The sequence below is a fragment of the Homalodisca vitripennis genome, chromosome X (genome assembly GCF_021130785.1).
Source record: "Homalodisca vitripennis isolate AUS2020 chromosome X, UT_GWSS_2.1, whole genome shotgun sequence".
Lineage (NCBI taxonomy): Eukaryota > Metazoa > Arthropoda > Insecta > Hemiptera > Cicadellidae > Homalodisca > Homalodisca vitripennis.
The window spans coordinates 41,763,107-41,791,065 of record NC_060215.1 but is presented as its reverse complement, the minus strand read 5'-3'; the positions used below and the strand labels follow the sequence as shown (position 1 = coordinate 41,791,065).

The 27,959-nt window shown below is 34.0% G+C and overlaps 1 protein-coding gene across 1 annotated transcript; it reads left to right on the top strand.

Moving 5' to 3' along the window:
• Positions 1 to 1,025: 1,025 nt before the first annotated feature.
• On the top strand, positions 1,026 to 26,340 carry LOC124369421 (poly(A) ribonuclease pop2-like). The gene is made up of 5 exons (XM_046827428.1): positions 1,026 to 1,068; positions 6,458 to 6,620; positions 20,158 to 20,269; positions 23,339 to 23,491; positions 26,275 to 26,340. The coding sequence occupies exons 1-5, from the start codon at positions 1,026 to 1,028 to the stop codon at positions 26,338 to 26,340; spliced, it is 537 nt and encodes a 178-aa protein (XP_046683384.1).
• Positions 26,341 to 27,959: the final 1,619 nt, after the last annotated feature.

The window sequence follows — 27,959 nt, the reverse complement described above, 5'->3', positions numbered from 1 at the left end:
GTTTCCAGATGAGTTTAAAATTGAAAGAAGAATTAAGATGTGCACACACTTGTTAAGGGCCTTTTATTATTAAGTTTGTACTGTGTGAATTCTTTTTTATTAATAAATTATACTTGTGTCAAGGTATTTTTCAGTTTTAAGAACTAATATGTTTAGTCAATTTCCTCTATTTATTAATGAAATATATTTGTATTAAACAATACATTATCGTCTTTAGTTTCATTTTCCTTTTATTTGGCATTTTGTACAGTATAGATTATTGATGTGGCCAGGGTCAGGCGTGACAACCCGAGGTGTGACCACGATTGACAGATAGACAGACAGAAATTACATTGTTCCAGTCCCACGAGAGGCTTCGCTACATTTCAGCCAATAACGCAGTTTTCATTAAAAGACCTATCCAGACTCTTCCTGGGGGCAGTTTGACCCTTTGAAGTCATATGAGGGTCAAGCATCAAGAAAGAATGAATCTCATATGCAAGCCCGACCATCTGTTAGTTGGCATCAAGTAAGGTCCTCTGGATGCTCAAAACTCAGGAAGAAATTTGCAGTGAGTTTCACTATGGGTTTTAAGCAGAGTTGTAAAATTACGAAGCAGACAATTGTCTTCCCTTTATCACCACCGTATATTTCTTTTCTAACCAGCTCTGAAAAAGTAAAAATTTGTGTTTCTCTAAAGGGTGACATATATAATTTTAACACAGCTACATTAAAAAGAGTTAAATAGTGATTTTACACCCTCTGAGATTGTTTAGGTCATAATAGTACAGTGTTTATAAGGTTAATGGTATACTACGGAGCATTTTCTTCAACTCTCAGCAAGATGTACCATCTTATATCCCGGTGTGTTCCGAAAACCTCTTCAAGAATGGTTATTCGCTTACTGTTAAAGGTATAAATGCAGCTTACACTATACACACCTGTATAGCTATTCAGTAGCCTTTAGTTAGAATTTCAACCTATCCTCACGTTAATGTCATGATACTAAAATTGTTATTTTGTTCCCTTTCAGAAAAGAGTCGAAGATGGAAGGCCAGGGATTTCCAGTAGCAGGACCTTCACGCCAAGGTAAGAATCAGTAGATTAGACCGCTTGTACGATCGTGTATAGATGTAACAGTAAGGGTGTGGATTTAAGTTTCATTGAATTTCAAAACTGACTGACGGCAATTAGTTACCAACACACAAAAATACCCGCCACTTTATGGTCACACCTTACCGTAACAATATAAGATTAAATATAAAGTATTAATGAATAAATAATACAAACTATTCAAATTCAACATAATATTCACAGATATTCACGGGTGACCGTGCATTACACAACGTGTGGCATGCAGCGCGCGTACCGCCCTCTATCTCAGAAACTACTGAGCGCATGAAAATACATTTTGAAATAACATTATCTTAAATTTTATGATATAAAAATGTTTCAATAGATAATAAAATCGTTGGAGCAATAGAGTCCTAGATCATCCAGAAATAACCGTGAAAAACTGGTTTTTACCTCTGACCTTGAATAACTTACGACGCAGACACGAAATTATTTGACACTTTTTAGAGGAATTTTACAACACCAAAATGTAGGCATATACAAATATTCGGCTTATTATTTCTCATTCCGAGGTTGACAACTTATGTTGTGTTGTGTGTCTACACCTTAACAATTTCCTTCTCGACTTTATGTTCTGTACAGTACTTTCTCTGTGCACGATAATAATTTATAGACGTGACAATGCCACAAGAATTTTGAAATCATGCTTTCCGCCATACATAGAAAATTCAATCTACTCTAGTAGTCAAAATTCCTTCCTTAAGGTGGTGGGTTGATTTTTGGTCGGGGAAATATTTTTTATTTTGAATTTATAATCTGAGATAGGTGGAAATAGGTATTTGTCTGCATGGTTGATTTCGTTGGTACATATGATGCTGAGTAGACTTATCAGGACTGACGGTACAAAAGCAGCTCGTTTGTAGCAACCAATAAACGATTAATTTATTCCTTTCTCAAACGCCAAACGTATTTGATTTGGACAGGTGCGTAAAGCTAATATCGATTCAAATATCAAAAGGGGCCAATGGTATGAGGAGTTTGTGAAATTTGCTTAGAAGTTTTAGGTGATATTTCTGATATTACGGAACAGTTGTGAACAGTTTAATATTCTGTATTTATTACAGTCTCACGATAGTTGTTTGCCCACTACAAGCAATAGGGTTACATTGAGGTCAATGTATTTTGCCTGTTAGCGTGTTATCTATTTTTATTTTTAAACGTGTGTGAAAGTGTTTTACACATTTTCGACCAACGCTTTGGTTATGGGCAAGTGTTCAGCTTATCACTCAGGAAATCACTACTCTCACTGAACGACCAAGTAAAAGAAAAATTATTTTTTTGGTAGGTTTTATTCAAAGAGAGTTATTTCAATCGGAACGAATTTACGGAATTTATATAGTTTACTTTGATAGTTAAATAAGTAGTTAACATGTAACAGTAAGCTTTTTTAATTAGTAATAAATAATTAGTAAAGGGTATAGAATGGTGTGTTATGTTAGATTTACAATTCAATATGAATCGAATATTTCATGAATAAATAAATAAAATGTTGGTTCGCAGGGCCAGACTGTGGTATAATGAATGTATGGAGGTGGAATCTAGAAGAAGAATTTGCAAAAATGGTGCGGGAAATCCATCGAGGCTACACATTTGTAGCAATGGTAATAATAATTCACATTATCTCTTTTAAATTAAATTTTCTTTTGAATTAAGTTAAACTAATTTAGTTCGAGAGTACTGAACTCGCCAGCCATGTTCAGGCTCTGTTGGCGTTTTGAGAATTATTACGAGAACCTCAGGCGAAGTGCGTAACTTAAGATGCTTCTATCGTATGGTTAATTTAACGTAAACACGTGTATTATAATCGTAAGTCTAGTTGTATATGTCCGTTAATCCCACCCAAATGCCCCATAAATTCTTATAGAGCTGAAAGCCAATGTGTATTGTATAAGCACACAACATGGTGGTTCTTAGCATGACACAATTAAACCTCCATCAGGCATGTAAATAAATGTTAAAAAAGCGGCAGTTGTTATAAATGTTATACAGACGCTAAAATTGGTGACTTTCGTCCCTTTGTGTACTTGTCTGACGGTGATTTTATTATTATTTTTGTGCCTGACGATCAGTTTTAAGTGTATCAAGAGAAAAAAATGTTATCTGTGGAAACATTATCGCTTCAAATTTAAAATCCTTTTAATAAACTCGCATTTCGACGATTTCTAATTTTTATCAACACTTTTTTTTTGAACTGTCTATAAATTTATAAGTTAAACACACTTTGCTCTGTATAACGAAATCAGAATTAATGGAACTTAATTATGCCCACCGATCCTGTACAGCATCTTCAAATAATCCTATGCGTGTTTTATCACACTATTTCTTTATGTAATTTTCTTACTATTTTTAATTTTTATTATAAGCAGCTGCAAAACTAAACAACCAAATTTTAATATTTTATCTTAAAGTATTATAATGTACTGAAGAAAATTCAAACCGTAAATAATCTGATAGAATCGTTCTCATTTGGGCTTAAAAATGTTCAAATTAACAAAATTAAGCACGGGTAGTCGGGCGAAACCACCATTTGTTGTCACCACGAACCTGCCCCTAAACTAACCACAAATTAATTAGATGTAAACTGAGACATTAAATAATAAAACAAAAATCGTTCTAACAGAAGGGTTAAATACGTGCAACTCCACTGCTGGGTTTAAATAATCTAAAATAACGTGGTAAGGGCTTAATAACTGATTGCCATATACATCAATATTAATTAGATTAACATTACAAGAAGTCCTCGGCTTAATAACTACGACTATTCGCAAAATTATTGAGTAACAAGGGGGAAACATAGTTAAAATTTGCCCTCGTGGCTAAAAGTCCTCAATTTTGTATAACAGAAAAAAAACCACACTTATACCGGAAGTGGGTGTCTAACTCAGTCACGTATGCAAAGCAGGAGCGTTCAACATGACCAATGTTTATCGTACTATCCTGTATTATGATTTATTACAATCGGTTTAACAGTCTCCTTTTACTGCAGACAGGAGATGCAAGATATCTGAGAAAATATGCCGGAATAGTCAAATTGTGTACCGCTCATATTCTGCCAGTTATACGGTACGGATATGCCTGTCCGCAATAATGGACGATTATCTCTCGGCTGCCACATTTGACAAGCTAATAATATTTCACACCCAGACAGTCTGTTTTAACTGACCTTTGAACATTTAAAATTGTTTTAAAATCTGTTGGTAGGTAAAAATATGTAATCAACGTTTGTCTAGTGTTCTCATTTTCAAAACAAAGACCTGAAAATGTTGCACTTGCAGTTTATCTTTCAGAACGTTCAAAAAATAATTATTATTAACATTATAAATGTGTTCATTTGGTATGATGATTAATATTGAGTATATAGAAAAGGAACGAAGAAAACATGCCACTTTTACTTTTGTTTTCCTTCCAAGTTTACAAGGAGAGAGGTGCCATGGTGGCTTTTCCCCTGGGGAGATTCCTCAGAGGTTTGGAACACAAAAAATTAAATCATTTTTTTTAATGAGCTCAAAAGTTATCAGAGGATGAACCATTGGATTACCTTGTACTAAAATATTGTACAAAGTATTTTACGAATATAAATATATGTTGCCAGGATACAGAGTTCCCTGGAGAGATAATAAGATCACTCCGCCCATCAGTCCTCGAGGTGGACGGCTATGAGTATGCGAGGATGGTGTTTAACGTACAGAGGCTTAAAATAATTCAACTGGGGTTGTCTCTCTTCACTTCAAGAGGGCTATCACCCCCTGGCTGTCACACGTGGCAGTTTCACTTTAAATTCTGCCTTGAGTAAGTTTACAAAGCTTATTACGCTCTATTTGAAGTACATTTCTATAAATACACACTATCGACCCAATCGCATTTAGCGAGAAAAGCACTATGAGATTCTGAGGTAAATGATTCTTGAGCGAACTGTCTTCTTACGTGTGCACTATGATATGCTCATAGGTCCAAATTAAGTTAAAATATACTTCACATGTCTCGTTTGAAATGTGGGTTATGAGGGTTATGTGGGAATACTAATTGATGATAATTATCGCAATTTAATGTCTGCGATGTCTATTTAGATTACTGTCTTTTCATTTAATAATTGTCTGTTTAAATCATTCTAACCTTTACTAGTTTTTATTAAAATTTGGAGTAATTTCTGCTCAATTTTAAATCGAAATAAACAAATTGTTTGTCAACGTTATATAATTCGATCACTCTAAATATTTCAATAATACAAGAATATCATGTGGGAAGTGCGTGAGCACCTAAGGATACCTCATTAAAGTAAAAGAAAAAGAAAGTGATTCGTTTAGTTATATTTTATATTATTTTGAAAATAATTGTTATTTTGTGTATTGAAGGCGTTCTAACCTAATAATCTGAAAGTTGATTCTAAATGCACAATCTGCTATGAGTTTACAAAAATTTATCTTTTGATTTTGAAATATTTAGTGCATGGAATTGTTGGCACAAACTTGAGCTAAGCAAATACAGAACTTATTTTTGGGCTAAGCAAGTATTTTCGCTTTGTGTATGGATCAGTAAACATACCATAGAGGTTATAAATGTTAAGAAGGTATTTTTTAAACAAGTAGTATAAACATGCACGGTCTTTGATGTGCTGTTATGCGGTGAGAGGGTTGACATACGAGGAATCGTATATTGTAAAATTAAGAATTTCCCTACAAGTTAGAGGGCACGGTTATTTTTTCAAAATCTGGAAACTTGAACTGTCGTAGAAAATTTGTGTACCAAATATTTGTTGTGAGGAAACGAAAATTCACGACGATCGTGAACTGATGAAACGATCATGCCAAAAATTTAATTACGAAATAAAAAAGTTAACCTCAAGTAAAAACGTACATAAACACAGCTTATAATGTTACTTTTGTAATAAATTGTGCCATGTGGCCAAAAAATTGCTTCTAATGTGCATAGCAAGTACAACTTCTTTCGGATTCCCTTGAAAGAGCCTCTTTGATAGAATTTTCTTGATAGACAATGCAAGAGGGAATAGTACAATAAACATTCCTCAGCACTTATTTGGTAGTGAATTTTCCAACAATCTTGCTGAGTCGTACTGGTCAAAGGGTCATTTTATCACAATACCAAACATGTATGGACCAAATAAGAAAAGGTAAGCATAACCTGAAATGAAAATGTAAATAAACACAGCGTACATGTGGGCAACAAATTTTTCCAATATTTTAGAGGTAAAACTTCAACATAGAGTGGGGTCGATCCCACAGATATGAACTACCACTACGAAAATTGTAAGTAGTTAGTTGAATTGTACTGAGAGCGTAATCCTTATAGAAATGTGATGCCTGGTGATGCATGGGTGTTGTTGCAGAAAAAAACGCCTGGACAAGAGAAAGCGTTGACATCCTCAAGAGAGCCGGGGTTGATTTCGGGAAACAGAAGAAGGAGGGTATCGACATACGACGCTTTGCCAACCTCTTTGTTCAATCTCCACTGTTTCGATCTCTCCGCATAACGTGGATTACTTTCCATGGGTATGGTATCAAACTTTCACTGCTTACATAACATTATGTACCTTATAAATAATTGACAATATATTTTGTGCGCGTAAAACATTCCTTCTGCAAACAGCCTACTATTAGCCAATAAATTTCAATGACCAACAAGTAACCATTTTTTCGGACACCGATTAAAATAAATACCAGCTAATTGCAGTGTTTGAAGAATTAGTTTTCAAGAAATGTTAAAATCTATAAACCTTTAAGAGCAATAATTGCTTTGAGGCAATTAACAGTAAACAATTATACGTTTTTGAATCAGAGTAAAGAAAATGTATGTACAAGCGTACAAATTTAAAATGTTTTTATGAATGGAAGAATTATTTACATTCTTTGTTTAAAGTTTGTTGCTGACGATGGAAGATTTGACAGGATAACAGGATTTCGGACATTTGCCATCGTTATATGTTACAAAAGGTATAACACAACGTTTCCACGATTGGAATCCATCCTCTTCGTCAGGTGGAGTAGGTATTACGACATACAAAAATAAAGAATAGAAAGAAGAAAAGAAGGGAAAGGAAGGGTTCAAACATACTCAAAAGCTGCTTGGAGTCTAGGTCCAAGCGTTTTTACTACAGAGATTGCAAGTTCTGATCACAAGTCAAGAGTACGAGAAACACAATCATCACACCGGCACGGATTCAGTGTGTATATTTTGTGAAACCGTATGTTGCTGTTAGATTCGGAATCTCATGCAACAAGTGAGGGTGTATAACAAACTAACATATCCTCTAATATGTTTAGAATTTCAGAGTCTGGATATTTAGATGGATGTTTCGCTGACTTAAACAAACCCACGGACATGTACACTTGTACCAAGGCTGCTTTCCTTTCCCCATAATAGTTCCATTCCAATATATCTTCTATATTCCTTGTAACCCCTTACAAAACCCAGTTGTTTGTTAAAAGGTAGCGACTCTGAAGAAGGAATCCGTAAGCCCAGTACTGTATGTGAAAGTTGACACCCTGATGGTACATTACGGTGTTAAAGAGTAAATATGGCCTAGTATTGAGACACTCCAAGTATGACACGGAAGTAATTATTCGGGAGTGGTCGGTTCTTGATTTGCTTTTCATCCCGACATCACGGTCAATTCTCGACCAGGGTTCCCAATACTACGTTATGCATTCAACAAGTGCGACACATTGTCTACCAAAGCTGCGAGAGCTGTACGAGGTCGGGAGTAACTGGTTTGAACATTTGGGAATCTCTTGAATTTAAAGAGGGTTATGTCTCGCGCGTGCTTAGGATCAAAATGTTATTTTAGTCCCCCTCCTATTAAATTTCTTATGAATAGAGATGGAGTGATTTACTTTTGGGGATACGCTTGAAAATTTTAGGGGTTAGTCAACATTTTTAAATAGAAACCTTTAGCAAGTGACAAGAATGGCGCAAACTAGAGGTCTCTAATGTTATTCTTTAAAATTTGACGGCCATTTAAAGTATGAACATTTTATCAAACCACCAGAGTTTAACTTACATTTAAAATTTTTTAAGGCAGATAAAACTTTCACTCACTAGTTATTTAGAGAACTTAGGACACGAAATCATAAAGCAAATTATTACAAGAATCCGCAAATATCAACAAGTTAAAAGTTATTTACCGACTATGGGCGATTACTACATAATTAAATAAGAAAATAAATCAATTTATATAGTAATAAAATCAATTCAGGTACAATGTATATTATTTTGATTGTCGCTATTTTACTCGGCCTTTGTTTGGGTTGAAATGGATTAGTATACTACGAGATATGTGAGGACTGGGTGATCAAGCCGGTATACATTGATTCTGAGACATTTCTGTTTGTTAAAAGTATCGCTTAAATTTGAAAACATAATTGGTTTCACATTTCAAATCATAAAGAATGGAAATAATGGGAGTAATAATATAATCACTTTTTGGATATTAAACCTCTTTTACTACCTAAAACATTGTAAAATTTATATTTAGGTGAATAAGGCGAATTAAACCTTTTCAAAGGTCATGAGTTGCCGAAACACCCATGAAATACGAAATAAAGGAAAAGAGTTACTTTGGTATTCTTAAATATTAACAAATTAAACTGTTCAAATCATGACATAACTTTCTATTACAAAACTGTGAATGAAACACAGAATATACTACACAATTAATTAGTAACCGATTCAGTCTGGAATCTAACTTATGTTAAAAACGTGTTTTTTATCACTGAACAATGGCAAATGTCCGGAAAAAATCATGTTTCCTTCACAATCATTCCATCGTAAAAAACAAACATCAAACAAAGAATCTAACTTAGATGACATAATTGACGATTAAAGAATGTTTGCACTGTGGTACCAGTAAGAAGACCAGGCCCAAGGCTACGATACTTGAATATGTGATTCAAGTCGGAAGCGGAAGTTCGAATCTAAGAATCGTAAGAGTAAGCTAAATCTAAAAAAAATGCCAGACGAGACACTACACTGACGCAGGGCCGTCCGAAGGGGGGGGGCGAACGGGGCGGTCGCCCCGGGCGCTGCAGCTAAGGGCCGCGCCGCGGCTAGGAGGTGCCTTACTCATAGTCAATATTAAATTTGTAAAACAAAATTTCAACGATATTCTACTATACACATACAAACCCCCCAAAAACTACGCAACATGTAGACCAACAGATTTAAACATTATTTTTTAATTTCATTTTAAGTAAACAAGCATAATTTTTTTAAGAAGTTTCATTTTATTTAAGATTATTTTATTAAAATGTCTAAAAAAACTATCAGGTGCTCAGAGACGAAAATTAACAAAAGACAGTGAATTAGCTCACAGTGCTCTTTTAAGTAAAGTACCCAAGTTGACAAAATTCTTCACAATAACTGAGGGCACTACCCAACAACCTACTTCATCTTTACTCAAATACCCAGGACTTCGACCATGAATGTGAACAAGACCTAATTTTAACTGAGGTAGAGGAGACTGCTGAAATACTGAAGGAGGAAACCAGTGACAAGCTTAAGAAGGGAACTGTTGAAATGTTAAACTAACAAAATAAAAATTTTTCAAATGACACGTCAACTTGGCCTGAAAATTTAACTGTCAGAAAGAGAGATAAAAACATAACAAGGGGTGCTCCGTCATTTAAAAAAAGTAATGATTACTATCCACTAAACAGTGAAAAGCGTCATTTTTCAAATGATTTTCAATATCGCCACGCAGAAAATGGCGAGAAAGTGAAAAGGCGGTGGTTAGTTTATTCTTGCTCTTCTGATGCAGTGTTCTGCTTTCCATGTCGTTTATTTGACAATAATCCACACTCAAGTTTTGGCAAAAAGCAAGGATTCAATAATTGGAAAAAATTTCATGAGCGAGCTTCATCTCACGAAACGTCATCTGAGCATTTTAAGTTTACCCAGCAATGGATTGAAGCTGAACGTAGAATCAACCAAAATGCAGCAATTGATACTGAGCTCATGGGCCAAATACAAAAAGAAGCCGAGAGATGGCAAAACATACTAAGAAGAATTATTGCTATTATTATTTACTTAGCAGAACACAACTTGGCTTTTCGTGGAAACTCAACAAAACTTTTTAGAAAAAATAACGGAAACTTCCTTGGCCTTATCCAGTTACTAGGAGAGTTTGGGTTATGATGGAACATTTAAGATGCATTGAAGAGAGTGAATATCGAGTTCAAATGTTAAGTGTCAATATTTAAAATGAGTTGATGAACTGTCTGGCAAAGGATGTGAAAAACAATATAATCGAGAAAATAAAGTTGTCACGGTACTTCTCAGTTATGTTGGATTGTACGCCAGACGTAAGTCATAAGGAACAGACATCTCTCACCATTCGCTATGTTCACGAAGAAGAGGAGATCGATGGTGAAATTGTTATTGAAGAAAGTTTTATAGGCTACACGATTACTGAGGAGTCAACAGGGGAAGCATTGACTCAATTGTTAACAGAAGAGGTAGAGTTATGTGGTTTGGACATGAGTAACTGCCGCGGGCAAACATGGCAGGAGCTAAAAAAGGGGTCCAATCACGAATATCCTCAGAATATCCCTTTAGCTATATTTACACCCTGCGGATGCCACAGCCTCAACTTGGTTGTTGCAGATGGAGCCAGATCATCCGTCAAGTCTACTCTACTTTTTGGAATCCTTCAAAGGATTTACACCATTTTCGCATCATCTCCAAAACGTTGGTGCGTTGTCAGTGACCATGTTAAAGGTTTAACTTTGAAAAAGGTTTGTGAAACAAGATGGGAGGCTCGAATAAGTTCTGTATCTGCCGTTCGATACCAGTACAAAGACGTCCTTGACGCTCTTGTAGAACTGAGTGAAACTGTCAATGACGCTACAATCTCATCTGAAGCTAAGTCCCTCCAAATTCACATGGAAGACTTTTCATTTCTGGTTTGCCTTATTGTTTGGCACGATGTTTTGTTTGAGGTAAACTTGATAAGTAAAACCTTACAAGGTAAAAGCACTGATATTGCTTTAACATCAAATCTGCTGCAAAAAACTTTACAGTTCATAGATGATTTTCGTAAAGACGGTTTAAATGACTCAGTTTCAAAAGCCAAAGAGATTTGTAGTGAAATTGACGTGGAACCATTGTTTAAAGAAAAACGCCAAAGAACAAAAAATAAGCTTTTTGGTTATGAAAGTAAAAGTGACTACAAAGCAACCCCAGAAGAAGAATTTAAAAGAAACGTTTTCTACCCACTATTGGACATTATGCAGTCTTCCCTAAAAGAAAGGTTGATTCAGTTTTCAAACCACAACTTGAAATGGGGGTTCTTATACGACCTTAAACAACTCCCTCACGCAGAAGATTTGAAGGAATGTTGTGAAAATTTACAGAAACCCCTATCGTTTGGGCAAACCTCTGACATAAGCGGAAAAGAACTTTATCAGGAACTCCTTCATGTCAAAACTATTGTGAATGAAGTAAGTCTAGCTAAGGCAACCCCATTACAAGTTTTAAAAGTGATTAAGAAGACAGACAGAAAGGACCTATACACAAACTTATGGATTGCACTTCGAATCCTGCTAACTATTCCCATATCTGTTGCCAGTTGTGAAAGAAGCTTTAGTAAGCTTAAATTAATAAAAACCTACTTGCGTTCTTCAATGTCTCAGGAGAGACTGTCATCCCTTGCCATGCTGTCTATTGAACATGAAGAATGTAAAAGGCTGAAGTTAGAATACGTTATCAAGAAGTTTGCTAGTGCAAAGGCCACGAAGATTTCTTTAAAAAAATAAAACTATCTCTGTCAAAGGTAAATAATAGTTATGACATTAAGATTGAAATAGTTATGCATTGCGTTTATATCTGTTACTACTATTAATAGCCCTAAAGTTCCACAAAAGTATTGTATGCCAAAGAGCCAAAGTAATAATTTCTTTATATCTATGTATATAGGTCTATTCAATATTCTATTATCTATTCTAAAACATGTTTAAATGTACACATATAATATATTTGGTATTTTGTTACACACAGAAAACTGGAGTATTTATTTACATATAACAATTTTCAAAAATTCCTTATCACTTGGTATGGCTGTACTGACGAAATGTAATTTTTATGTGGGGGCCCCCAAGGCATGATTTGCCCCGGGCGCATTAAATAATGGGGACGGCCCTGCACTGACGATAGGAGCCACATGTCTTTAATGGGCTAGTATCGACAAAACCGTAACTGAATACATTCTCCACAGCTTACGTGTTTATGGTGGTGCCGGGCTGCGGGGGGAGGGGGCGGCTATTAGAGAAAGGTCCTTGCGAGCAGATGGCGCGGGCTCTGCAACTTATTGTGTGAACCGTAGGAAACAAACAAACGGAAATGTCCGGGTAGCCAGGCGGACAGCACATTTTTTGTTGGTGAAACATCGCTTTTGTTGTTCGTCAACCCGAGAAAGTCGACATAACCCTTGATATTCCGTTCGTTGAAGCGTCTCCTACGCCCTCAAGGGCTCAAGATCTAAACCATTGGTGGATATTTATTTTAAGTGAATTAATAGGTCAAAAGAACATTTTATTAACAGTTATTTTTAAAAAGCAACAAAATCAAAACCCGAAATAAAAAATTAAAACTAGTCTATTATCTAAGAAGAACGCGCAGTATTAAGTTATACAAGCGAGAAAGTAATGCAATGGTGCTTTAATATATTTAGGCCTGTATGTACGACCTTAACAATTAAATAATTATTAATTATATTGAGCAGCTCTCATGAATTTTATCATTATGTTTAACACGCGAGCAAACGCACCCATTTTTTTTCGCGAGGACACGCACTACGGCAATTTGCTCACATCTTACTATATTGTTTCTCACGATCTTGACATTAATCCCTATGTTGTAATACTAATTGTTGGGTGTAGTCCGTTATCTTACCTTATTCTAGGTATTAATATTCTTTGATAATAGTTTTCCAATCTATTTAAATAAATATTTTACAAATATCCTGTAAAATCATAGTTTCGTTTAACTACGCCGTGGCACGCGCCGTTAGCATATTGCCGCGTTTGTTTGAATCAGGTTTAAAAGTAATAGTAATGCCACAATTGTATAAAAATCAGTGCAATTTATATGTTTTAGTGTCTAAAAAGATACAAATATATCATTATGATATGATAAGTTTATATTTATCCTAATGATGTACTAGTTATTGTAAGAAATAGAGTACTGTAAATTATATGTATAATTTAAACAAAATTTAACTTACTTTATACTATTTTCATAACTAGAACTACACTGATATACAAGAATATTGCAAAAATTACATAAATTATTTACCTTTTGATAAAAATGAAAACAAAATTATATTTAAATTACCTGTGTAGCCCTACTCTGTTGTTAAATACATAGAAAATCACTTGTGCATTTACTTTTGTGTAAAAAAGAAGAATAATTTTAATATGAAACTTGAAAAATCGATGAACTGGATTTCTACTCAAAATCCATACTTTCATTATTGGCGTCTTCTGGTTCACCTGAACATCTTGTGCATGCAGCCACAGTGTGTCTTTGCAGATCGGTGTCTGACAGTTATTGCAAAAAACTGTTATTTTTCGATTTTTCCTTCTCGGACATTGAGAAGGAAAAACCAGTGTTAATGGCCAATGGTTAGAGATTCTTGACACGTAATATTGTTTTTGTATGGCATCATTTACATCAACACCACAGTTGGTCTTATTGTAAAATGTAATGATGGAGCGTCTAATTCGCTCGTTCGTGGTTCTGGAACTGACTCTAACAAGTCTCGTATGCGTCTCTGTTCCTCTTCATATGTATATATATGTATTATATTTTACCTTATAAAGATGTTTTAAGTTCAATATCCAAAACTTGCGCACTAAAACTAATTTTTAAAACCCAATGTATGGATAATCATATATTAAATACACCAGATTACACGGATGCACGCGCGTGAGCAGATCGCTAACGGTAAAAAACGCGACAGCACGCACGTAGGCAAACTGCTCACAATTGGGGTAGCGCTTGAGATAAGATAAGGACTGCACATCCCGGCGGCCGGCAAGACAGTAACCCAGCCCAAGGTCACGTAGGGGGATAGTTTGCCGAGGATTACAAAGCCGCCCAACCTTCTCCCGCAAAAAATGAAACAGCAGCACTCAATATTGGAAAAATGCTGCAATTTGCCGCGGGTGCGTGTGCTCGCGTGTTAATTTGTTGTTGAGGGTAAAAAGGGAATGCAAAGCACAGATAATTTAACAGTTGTTTAAACAATATTAGGATAGTCAATGTAACCCCTGTAACATTTAATTCTCTTACAATAGCAAATACATTCCACGGGTCTTAGTTATATTATTAATAAAATAAATATATAATAAATTGTCTACTGGCTTCTTTTACTTTGAAATGTAAGCTATGAAATTGCAGAATTTCTAAGAATACTGAAAAAGCTATGACTATACCTCGTATATTTAAATTGTTGAAATTCAATAAGTTAGAGGAATCAAGAAGTATAAATATAGATTATGAGTATACACTAATAATATTTCTATTGGGTTAACTTATTTCTTGCTGGATCAATCTAAATCAAATAAACCAGTAAGTAACAACAATATTTAAAAAAATGATTACTTATATAGTTAATGGTGAATTTAACTTATGAACTAAATATAATATATAATGAATTATTATGTTGACAGTTATTTAATTACTATTATACGTGGCAATGATTGTAAAAATAATAAAGCGAGCTTAAGTTTTCCATAAAGGTAAAATAATAAAGCGAGCTTAGGTTTTCCATAAACGTAAAATAATAAAGCGAGCTTAGGTTTTCCATAAAGGTGGACCGTAGTCCCGATTGTTCTTTCGGCGGCAAACGACCAACATCAAATAAACAAAACAGCTCTTATTCTTAAGTGAGAGAGAAAGAGAAGGAGAACAGAAGTACGAAGAAAACGATAATGCAACTAGAAGGTGAACCGTCCTTGGCTGCATAACAACGAAGACGACACTTCAGACTAGTGATAAAAAGAGCGGATGTTGATGTTACATATCAGCGTCCTGAGGCAACTGGCCTTATCAGTACGCACTCTAGCGTAGTCTGCTACATTTTCCTTTTTAGTCGTTCTGCACAATGTTTTATGTAGTTGTTGGTTTTTTTTTAAAGTGTGTTACTGTAGATGGATGATTTGAAAAGATAGTAAGATTTTCATTTAAAAAACTGCAAAATTCCATTGCCGTACTTTTAATTTTTTGTGTATTAGGATGTTTGGCACCTGAAGAAGAAGGTAGATGTTAATCCTCGAAACGTAGTGCTATGTGCCGTTAATTGATATGTACTTTGGAGTTACCACGAAAATGTAACGAAATAAGGGGGGAAAGTAATACACATTTTTTATGAGTTTGGGATTTAAAGAAAAAGTACAAGCATTTCTTCTAAATTCCCTCTCTCGTATTTCATAAGGAGATAAAATTAATCACGGTATTCAATACTGGTATCGTAACGATTTCTAATTTTGTTGAAGGATATATTTTATATTAATCGAAATAGGCTAGGAGGGAGTTTATTTGGTTTATAGAGAAGGCTATGATCAAAAGAATGTTTGTTTTCTAACAAAACATTAACAATTTTTATGAAATTGCTAAATTCTGACTATAAGAAACTTAATTTTGATATGGATCAAATGGAAATAAATAACTTATTCTTAACTTAGAGTGCGAACTGAACGCTAGGAATGAGTATAAATGTATGTGCAATATTTGTTTTGAGAATGAGGTAGAGTATGGTTTCATAGTAAGTAGTAGAAGGCATGGTTTTAAATTTCAGCGTAATTAAGTGTTTAATTATTGGACTACGCGAAGAATTTAAGGATATTCTGCTTTCGGTTGGATGAAGTTTTCAATATTTTTCAGTCACAGTTCTTTAAGTTATATTTCCTTTAAATTAGGAAATTTTAAAAGTTTGTGCGATATTCCACAAATAGGTGTATGCATATAATACAGTATTTGTTAGTATCTAGAATTCAGACCCACAATAAACTTAAATTGAAAGCTGACCTTTAAATGCGCAGGTCTATATTAAAACCAGAAGTTAATTACTGTCACACATAAAAATTGGTACACATTGATTTCTCGCACCATGATGGTGATGAGAGGTGCGGCCAGGCGTGAATGTGTGTTTAATAGTGTATAATTCTTCAAGGGTCACGGCTTTTATATATATATATATATATATATATATATATATATATATATATATATATATATATATATATTGAATGATAGGCTTCAATGACGCAAGACCAATGTAAAAATATACACTAGCGCTCTGACAAAACCTATGGCGTGACATGCATCATCATCCAAACCAGTATTGCCAATATAAAAGTAAAACTTCTTGTAAAATTTCAAGTCTATAGGTCAATTTATTTTCAAGATATCTTGGGGACAGGCAGACAGAATGTTTCCAGGTCTTGTATAATCGGTTCCACGTTCGCCGTGCAGTACAGGTCTAATGGGACATTATCTTGTTAAAAGCACAGAGTAATAAGGTATATTGGATGAAATACTAGAGGATTTGCTGTCAATTTCGTCTCCTCCAACAGTAACAGAGGCCACCTCATCACCTATTGAACATATGTCATTTGTGTTATATTATATGTTTATTATTTGATACAGGGGTTTTCACCTGTTGTATTTGAAATTTAATGTGAGAGAACTGTTTGACTTACATAGTAAACTAAACGACACCACTACTAGAAATCTTATAAAAATATTTTCAGGTCTTTTAAACACAGGGTGTTACAAAAACTAAAGGGGGGTTCGAGTTTCAAGTTTTTCAATAGTTTACATGTCGTGTTATAATTTTGTGTTTTAGTTTATTGACAGTTTATTTGTGTAGTTACATTTTCAAGAACATTACAAAAATTCTCTCTACCTTTCATGCGCCATGCGCGCTTGGTTCCAGGTTCTCATCGTAAAGGCATTGATAAGTCAAAAATGGCAGTTCAAAAATTTACAATACTGGGAATTTACGTATAAAACACACATACTGCAGTTGCAAAGATAAATAATTTTTACTTTTATAATTAATTTGAAAATAAAATTAAGTTTAAAATTTGCATGAAACATGTAGGCTAAGTGTTTACAAACAACCATAGTTTATACCCAAATAAAAAAATGCAAATTGCCATATCTATTTTTTAACGTACATCAATTTTAACGTCTTTGAAAAAACAAAAAAGTTTTGTGCGATCTTTATCCAATATCTGGATAGTAACTGATTTGAACAACCAAATACCGATAACCACGTTTATACCAAACAATGGAACGTAAATTGTGTGCTGTAGTAAGATAGTTGCATACCCGTAATTAATTACCATACACCCGACCATACTTTTTTTGTAATCGAGCAAAACTGTTTTGAGTTGAGGTAACATTTTAAATTTTTGACTTTCCTACATCAGGTTATGATTCGATCAACCGAAAAATTAATATTCCGGATGCTAACTTCATTTGGCTAGTAAAAGAACATATAGTACAAATCAACAACTTGACAGTCAAATAATGAAAAAATAAACTTGACCAAAATTTTTCTAGAAGATTTCTTGGAAAATAATGTAACTGTGAAATTCAAACGTCAAATAACAGAATTTTTTAACACTTGCGTATCTTCTCCAGTTACAACTTTCTGTTTTAATAAATGCTTTGTTATACTACACGGAAGTCATAATACCATTTAATAAAAAATAGTAACATATTACTAAAACATACCTCTTACTTACTAATACTAACACGCACTCTTATATTGATTTACATTATGAAGTTGAAATAATAACAAGTAATTAATAACGATAACACTTGTAGTGAATATTGTGTATACCTCGTTTGTTATATATACAGTGTCAGATTCTTCTCGCATTGAATTAATAAATAATACATTTTCTCGTTACCTACTGATTTTTCTATCTCAGTATATATCAATGTCATATTTAATGTTTAGGTCAGTGCTCCAAAAGCTGTAACTAATTCAGGACTACTTAAGAAAAGCAATGCAGTCTTAACTTTGTACCTACGATGCTATAATTTCTAATTAATGGTTTAATTCACAGAAAATACAGTACTATTGTTTGAGACCATTCATTATTTCTGTATGAATCTTAGATTTTTATACAGGGGTCCGTCAGTTTATCGAATGTTGTGCAATATAACTCTATGCGGCTTCTCTCATTACATTTATGCCAAGGAACTTTAATTTGAAAGGCTGTTACTGATATTATTTAAGTTGCTTATCCGAAGGCACAGTGAGCTGAGCGCGACAGATTGGGACACAGGGATACTGGCCCGCTTCATCACTCCCCCCTCCCATCCACTCCACACCCGCCGCGCCGCGCCGCCCGTCGGGGCACGACGGCAACGCCCGCTGGGGCACAAGCTCACGTCGCGCACTAAAGCGGACAGTTCACAAAACAGTCCAAAAGTTGTTAACACATGAAAGCATGGGCGCGAGCACTCTGTATATACCTTATTACTCTGTGGGTCTTTAGTGGGGACACCATGCCTACTGTTGTGCGGGTTGCGTCAACTGTCCTCGCGACGCGCTCGAAGGCGCTTAAATAGATTTCACTGTACCTTAGCTCTTGTTTACATGAGTTTTAGTTATCTGTGATGTTTGTATCACAATAAAAGTTTATAAAAATATAGGTGTGAAATGAACTCGTAATTTATTATGAAACAATATATGTACATTAATTCACACCGAAATGGTATTTAAATACTGAAACTTTAAAAAGTATGATTTTGTTACGATAGTATTTTAAAGACATTTTGTATTACAGTGACCGTAAAAAGAATCTAGCTTTTCCCGTGCAATAAAATATAGTTAAAAATCTGATGTATTTTCATCTATATTATACAGTTTATCGCTGATTCTCTCGAGTATTTTTAAATGTCATTCTGAACCGGGTAGATGCGGGATAGGAAAGAATCTGTTATCTTCTATGAGGCTGCACGGCTTATCTATCTGTTATTACAATCCCTCAGTCTAAACACAACAGCAGATTGCTAAGGATAAGACGGGTTTGTAAACAGAGTCAAAAGCAATATAATCATTAGTTTTCTGGGAGTGACGGATTTTTGTGAGCGTACAGTGCTCAGTGTAATATTTTTTTAAGTTTAATGTATTTATCTAATTACATAGTATAAACTATGTTTATACCTTTTCTTCGCAGTGCCGATTTGACAAGTGTCTTACTTAACTGTAGGTTGTGTTATGGCGTTAAGAGCTGCAGGGAAATCTATACAAAAAGTGGTGACCGCAAAACAGTGTTGAATATTTTAAAATACTTTCAAAAATCTTTTCCCGAAGAAAATGTGTTGTTTTGGATAAAATAACAAGTGAAACAACTTTAACCAAGTGCCATTTATAAATAAATGTACAGATCTTATTGAAACCGACAAAATGGAAAGCGCACTTTGTTTTAGGACGTGATGATTTTGTGTTTGTCAGTAACAGTTGAAGTGTCAACAAGAAACGTGTGGGCAAGTCCCCCCGGAATATTTTAAATGCTAATAATATTAAAAATTGTAAGTTTGACAGCGCCTTAGAGCATTATTGTTATTCTTTTTTTATCCGCTAAAGAACGGCCATAACATAAGCGAAAATGTAACCTTTTGCAGATTGCCCAGTAACCCGAATTTTAAGAAAATTACGCAGTATGAATGAGAATAACAAACTCAACATTACTTTCTTGTAAATCTTATTCGTTTAAAATCTCCATTGGCGATATGTGATTACCAATAAGACATTTGTAACTCATGTAAAATGGTTGTCATACAAAATTACTCGTGTTGTTAATGTTTAACACTAAGGTGTGACTCCTGGAAAATAATACGCCTTAAATGTCTATGACTTTATACACAATTATTATTAGTATGTGTTTTTTCTCCATTGAAAGTTGGTGACGAGTTATTAAGTTATTAATCATTTATGGGGTTATAAATATTGCTATGATTAATGAATATGTTACATAATTTATTCAATATGTACTTACACATTCGCAGGGGATACGATGTGCTGTACCTCCTGAAGATGGTGGGCCCTGGACTCCAGTACGACAAGCGCGTATTCAACGAGGTGGTGTCCCACTACTTCCCCATCATCTTGGATGTAAAGGTTGGTTTTATCTCTGATATAGACAGTTAATGTGGCTAAGAATAATATACCGCAACTCTTTAAGTATAAGGATAATCGTCACAAAGATCTGGAGAGACGAAAGAATATCAAAATCATTCAAATGTGCTACCTCCTTCTGTTAATATTAAAAATCATTCAATTTAGCATGTGAAGTCAGAGTGTTCTTTCTCTGTACAAGATCGCCCAAGTTATCAATTCCTATTACATGGGTGGCCAGACACTAACTGCGGCAATGGAGACTAATGGTATTTGGGCTTAGAGGGTGTGCGTGATGAGTGAATGTTTTTTTCGTGTATACCTGTTTTCACATTTTGTTTTTAATCGCGTTGATTATTGTATTTATATTAATAGCTAACCAGGAAAGGCAACGTAGTTTAATGCATTTCTACTTTGTTGTAATTGTAATTGTAAGTGAGCTTAAAATCTAAAAAAACGCCTTATGTATCTATTTATCCTAGCAACGATGGACACCATTTGTAGGAAAATGAATTACTAAAACGACTAGTGTTGTTTACATATTTGAATTTTTATATACCTATATTTTTAATAATGTCCGCCTGCTTATTAAATGGAATACCGCACACCGGCGTCCGTCCAACTCTCCTTGTAAGGCTTGCACACCAGTACATGTAACTTCTAAAGATAACATAACAAACAACAATTACGTGGTAACTAATCCAGACAAAATCTGTTTCGGGTTCCTTGCTTGTACAAATAAAATAATAGCTTACTACCATGGGGGAACATTAATATGAATTTAAACAACGGTAAGATACAGACATTAAATGTAGTAGTAATAAGCTAATCGAAAATCTAGAAACTGTTGTTTAAATTCATAAACTAGTTGGCAAACGCCATCTCCATATATAAATAAGACAAAGGTAAGCATTTATACTAACTAAAACTTCACTTACACTACATTTTATAACATAATTCAATAAATCCTAACACAGCTTATTTTAAAAACCATTCACATGCAACTTCCAAAGACACCAACTTAATCGATAACAATTATATAAAATAAACAATCAAACCAATTCATTGTCTGACACAGAAATGCTCTTGAATGGTGAGAGGTGAGCAAAGTCCAACTGGAAAGGTGGCCACCGCAACAATTACTTACATCGATAGCCGTTCCCGGTTAGTGGCGAAACTGAAAGATATGTATTTTGAGCGGTTAGCCGAGGCAGTTCAGGTCTGAGATGCTGTGGGCGTGACACTGGCAGAGGGATGAATGTGAGATTGTGTGTGATAAAAGTTAGGATTCATTAGTAATAAGTACTTTAATTTATTTGTATATTAAAAATATAATTTTATATTATATGTTTTAAGAATAGTAGAGATGGTTAATTTATTAATGTGTTAAATTTTAATTATAACACGTTAAAATATTACATTAATTTCACCACTTTGTGTAAATGTAATTATTTCTTTATTTTATTATCTTTATTATTTTTTGTTTTATTTTTAGATAATATTTATTTAATTGCAGCAGGTTAAGTGTAAGAAAGGGCCATGCGGCTCTAACTTTGCCTGTAAAAATAAAGAATTTTTCATTTCATTTCATTTCACCGCGTCGTATTCATTCATATTTTGTAGAATGTGTATTACTTATTTAATCCTCGAACTGGCAATCAAATTATAATGTCTATCTAAATCGTTTGACAAGAGGCAGTCGACATTAGGCTATAATGTCGATCTGACACGCACGCGTTTTGACAGCTCATACAGTACATAAATTAGCACTACCACCACTATTCAGGTACTATTTCAAAAAGAAAGATGTGCTGATGTCAATGGGCGAAATTTGTTTTGCTGTTTTGGCAACAGTGATGTCACAGTGCCGACATAAATCTTGCCAGAAAGATCGTCTTCATCTAGCCATTTTGAAAATTAGTGATATCATAGGTATGGTTTATAATATTGGTTTATAACTTTTTTAGCTTTGTTTTAGGCTATACCATAACAAACAAACATATATTTTGGTATATTTATAAAATGTATACTATATTTACTGTAAACATTATATTTTTGTAATTCTTTGAAAATAATCCTATCCATATTAACTAATTTAGGTACTCACCACCACTTTCCAAAAAAAAATTAGAAATTGGCTTTAAATTTATTTATTGCCAATAAATTAATTAGATTAATTTATTAAAAAATAATCTTAACCATAGTAACAAAAGCCCTTCGTGTATTATTTGTGGTTTTTACAATATATATAATTATTTATCAACTGAACGTAGATACCATTATATATTTTCTGAAACTAAATAAAATGAAGAATAAATTGGCTGACTCAGATTCTAATATTTATAATATTACTACACTTTACCAGGGGCAGTCCCACCACTTAAATTGTGGTTCTTTTTTGGATGGTTTATGCATATATTTTAACACCATAATAATCTCCACATTTTCCCGAAAACAACAATGATTTAACACATATAGGTTTATGGTTAAAATTTATTTTATTTACAAAATGTTTAAGGCACGGGTACAAAACGCTTATAAATGACCTGTTATCTGTGGAACAAATGACTGCCAGTTCGAGGGTTAAATGTTATTGTGTCGTGTGCGATATGTTATTTTATGGTAATTTATGACGAAATGCTAATGTGCGGATGTACCTGAGAATGTCACGGTGTTGATAAAACGCGTCGTAACGTCGCAATATTGAGAAACGTAACAAGATATATTCATTAATCGATAACAATAAAAAAACGAAAAAATAATAAGTAATGAGCAATTAAAAGCATACAAATAAGTGCTACATAAAACCTTTATATCATAGTGGAACTATCTTTATGTGTTTGGATTAAGTCATCCTATCAACGGATTACTAACTATCCACCATGCTTTGACGTCTTATCTTACCTTACACTATATACGAATTTAGATATGATCCACTAATTCTCTGCGTTATACGAATTCCGAATGTACGTCATATAATATAATACATTCTGTAGTAGTATAATACATGACATCTAATGAGTGATAATCTATTTAATAATTGCTGATGGAATAAAATTGTACGTCTCTTAGTACCTGAGCGCATGGGTATGGGGGCCTGAAGCGACGAGGAAAGGACTGCAGAGGATCGCCGACATACTTCAGGTGCCTAGGATAGGGAAGCAACACCAGGCAGGGAGTGACTCGCACCTGACTGGTCAGGTGTTCTTCGTTATCCTGTACACGGTAAGGACCCGTTCACAAACCTTTGAATACATAATTTTTACACGAAGGGGGAATACATTAAATAAACGGCATTCTTTGCAAGACATTGTTTTTGTTGAAACTCTTGGCGTAAAATAAAATCCCTCACATGTTACATACTTCAATTTGAGAAAAGAAGTTAGAATTTAGTTTTTAATTTATATTACTGGAATTACTTTTCAATCTTGACAACAGTTCAATTCAATTATACATTGGTTACTGTATACTCATCAGTTTATATATCATATTATAACAACAAACAAGAAGTAAAAAAGCCGTATTGAGTACTTTCCATATAATTTTCCCCTACCTCTTATAATCTCTGGATAGACATGATGAATTATAACACTACGTAATGTTTACAATACTACACATACTCTTATCATACAAACTTAATGTAAAAATGTATAAAATCTAGAATCTATAGTCATTTACCACAATTTAAACACCTCAGTGAAGTGTAAATCAATTTATTGAATCTGATTTGTTAATTGTAGCCATAAAAAATTTAAAAAACACATTAAAAAAATATTAGTATTAATGGTTTGAACTGGAAAAGGCGTTTCGTAGTCACGAAAATGAAGTATCTATGTAAACTAATAATTTAATACAATTTACAAGTTAAGTTCCTCACAAGGTCCCAGCGGTGTCTCTACGCCTCTCGCATGTAGTTAAAACAACAGCCGCGCCCTTCCCATTAAGATAGTATGAGATTTAATCTCTTGATAATATCAACTTTCCAAACCAATGTTTTCTCAATGCCGATAAGATTGGACACCTTGCAACGAAATGAAAAGCGTCTTCAAATTCCTATATATGACATAACGAGCACTTACAATTAGTCCCTTCTATCCATGGCGTGTAATTTAAATTGGCAAGTTTTCCATTACTCTAATTGATCAGAACAGTTCAGCTGATTACTTTCCACTCACTACTACGTCACCCGGAGTTTTATTTACAATATGCTTCACAAGAATTTTAGGAAGTCGATTTTATTCTAAATTCTACAGTTAAATTTACAATATGCTTTGAAAGAATTTTGGGCAGCCGAGTATCATCTATATTACATAGTTCAACTAATTAGTTTCCATTCCCTACACCAACGGAGATTTTATTTACAATATGCGTTGCAAGAATTTTAGGCAGGCGAGTATCGTCTAAATTCTACAGTTCAACTAATTACTTTCCGTTCCCTATACCATCCTATCCGGAGTTTTTATTTACAATATGCTTTGCAAGAATTTTAGGCGGGCGAGTGTAATCTAAATTCCACAGTTTAACTAAATAATTTTTATTCATTTTTAAAGCAAACAAGTGTTTTTTTTTCAAATCCTGCCATTAAGTAAATGACACAATTAAGAGTGTTAATGGGGAATTCAAATAATGCTTTTAAAGTTTTTTTTTACAGTCTCGACTTTGGTGCTTTCAATGTACCCCCACAAGTAGGCGCCGTACAAATAATATATCTTATAACTACATCAAAGCAAAGCACGAGTGCTTTACACTAAGTGGCACATGATTATTGCTAATCAGAAGACAGTTGAAGAAGAAAACAGAATTACCAGCGTCCACGACAACGCTGACTTCAATTTAACCCTCAAATATTAATAACTATTTACAACTCCAATCTGTTCTCTTTTGATTGGCCATCTATCTCTATGACTTAATTTGCTTCCTTTTCTAAACACTATTCTTCATTTCACAGTACACTTCTAATCGCTTAATCTTCTATGAGCTTCGTAATGTAGCCCGTTGAAGACGCTACATTCGATATTGCATATTAGATTGTATCAATTAGAACATTTTTCTTCCTTATCTTCTATTCTTGTGATACTCAGCGTCATGTTTTGTTGCTATCGATCCATCTCCACTCACAGTACTTCCTTTTTAACTACTTTCACTGTACCTACTTTACGCCTTTGGAATAATCTTTCTGGTGGCATCAGAACTGTTGGCGGGCCATAAGTTGAGGTTTCGGGGTGTGACTTCATGTTCTGTATATTCTCATATTATTCATCTGTTGTGTTTTTAATTATGTAATGTTATTGTCAATTACTTATGGTTAGTTATAGTTAGTGTAACAGACAACTAAGTAGACAGACATTTCTTATTTTCAAAATGAGACATATCACATTACGCTATTATCAATCATAAGGGCATAACAGAGCACGCGGTTTAATATTGTATTTAAAGGGAAACACTCAAAGTCCTTTCACTGCAGCTCCTAAGACATAACAATGGCGCATAGGGCCAAAATAGCATAAATCACATTACGGGGATTTTCTTTCTTTAAAAAAAGGAAGAAGCCGATCCCGTTGTAGCTTTATTTTGCCTGTTTACAATTGCCTGATAAAAAGTATAACAGTCACATGATTTGAACCTGCGCTATGTCTATTCATACCCAAAGTTCGACGTCTCCGTTGTGATAAACTCGCCAAAGTCAAAATTGACAAAAAGCAAATTGACGTTTGAAATATTCCTTTCCAATTATCCGTCATCAATAATACATTTGGAACAAAGAAAAGTTTATGATCATATTGCAATAATATTTTAAACCTGATATGACTACTTCGCAAGGACCAGTTATAGATCAGTATCCCATATGGATTTATGTAGTATTAATGTTCTTGTTATTACACAAATGTTTAAAGTACCGATAATGGTTTGATTTTTTAAATAAAAATATGTAACTTTCATTGCTATTTAGTGTGTATTTTTAATGGATTAGTATTTAGTAACGTTAATTAATCATTTTGTTTATGCAGCTCCTGTATGGAATTGTAGACATAGGACTACTGGGGAAGGTGTACCCAGTGTGGACGGCGAGATAGAAGTCCACACCGGAGGCCACCAAGCGGTCCAAGGGACCAGTGATCTTATTTTTCAAATGGAAAACGGTACGTAAAAATCAGAGGGCAGAATGGCGGTGGGGGCGTGGTTTACGCGGGGACGCTGCTTTAGCACCCCCTGGAATAAGCACCCCCTCGGGCTCTGACGTCACGGCTATTTAGATCTCTCCTTAAACATTTGATAGTGCCGAAGTGGTTTGAGACATAATTTTTCTCATTATGTTTAAATAAGAAGTTTTGTTACCTTTGTTATGCTTTCACTCTAGAAATGTAAACAAGTACAAAATACTGGTTAAAATAATAAAACATGTGGTCGTGCTGACATAATACGATGTTTAAAAATAGCAGTTGAATGCATTTATCCGGCTCTTGGAGCCCACAGTACAGAACTTTTGAAAGACCAGCGGGGCGTAGCCCGAAAGGATTTCCAAAATAAGAATAGGCTTATGTTTTTTCTAGGAATGTCCATGTAAAATTTCAATACAACAGATAGAATGGTTTTAGCGTGAAAGCGTAACAAACAAACTTACTTTCGCATTTATAATAATATTAGGATTATGACAAATTGTTTCTTGTATTATTTTACTATATGTATATAATTATGTTTGAAGCTACTGAGTTGTACATAGTTTAATATTGTAGCCTATTACGCATTGAAATAAAATGAAATAATGAAATAATGAGTTTATTCCTCCACAAAAATACAGTTCGACAACAATCTACATTCTAGGAATATACACTGCCACTTCATCCAGTAGTGTGGCAGCGCAATAATAGAAAAAATAATGTTTATTAGCGAGAGTCCAAACTCTTCTTTATAGACTGCTCACTCCGTGCCGCCTGCTAATCACTGTACTTAATCTTATCAATACAAATTGCCTTATTTGACTAATGTACTTTCGAATGATTAGATATTAAAACTTAGTCGTGTTACTATATTAAGGAAACAAAATTTTTAATAGCGACAAATATAGAAATAAATATAATACACATATACAAATAAATAATATAATAATGAGGTAATAAATAAATACACATACTATTTACAGTTTAACAAAATAAATATAAAGCCGAGAAACCAATAAATAAGCCAACATACAATGAATAATTATACAAGAGTATTGTTTTAAGAAACTGATATTACTATTTTCAAATAACCATTTTTTCAACTTAATACTAAACAATTTTACTGTGCTACAGTCTTTAACTTCAGAAGGCAGTTGATTAAAGTATTTCGGCCCAACATATTTAAAAGAATGTCTAAACAACGATTTCTTTACTTTAGGCGTTCTAAAAAAGTTTTGTACTAAGTTTCTCGTTCTATACATTAAATGGATTGTGCCTGTATTACCACTTCTTAAATAGAAGAGCCTTAGCACCTTAAATACAAAAAGATGTTGTAAAGGTAATAATCTTAGCTGACAGTATAGGGGAAAAGAACTTTCACGCTTCCGTTTTTGTAAAATTATTCTTAAAAAATGGTTCTGAATAACACGTATTTTTTTTATTTTATATTTAAAAGTTCCTCCCCAGCATTGTATTGCATACTGCAGCCTAGAGTCAACTAGTGCAAAATATAGTGTTCTCAACAGCTTTTCACC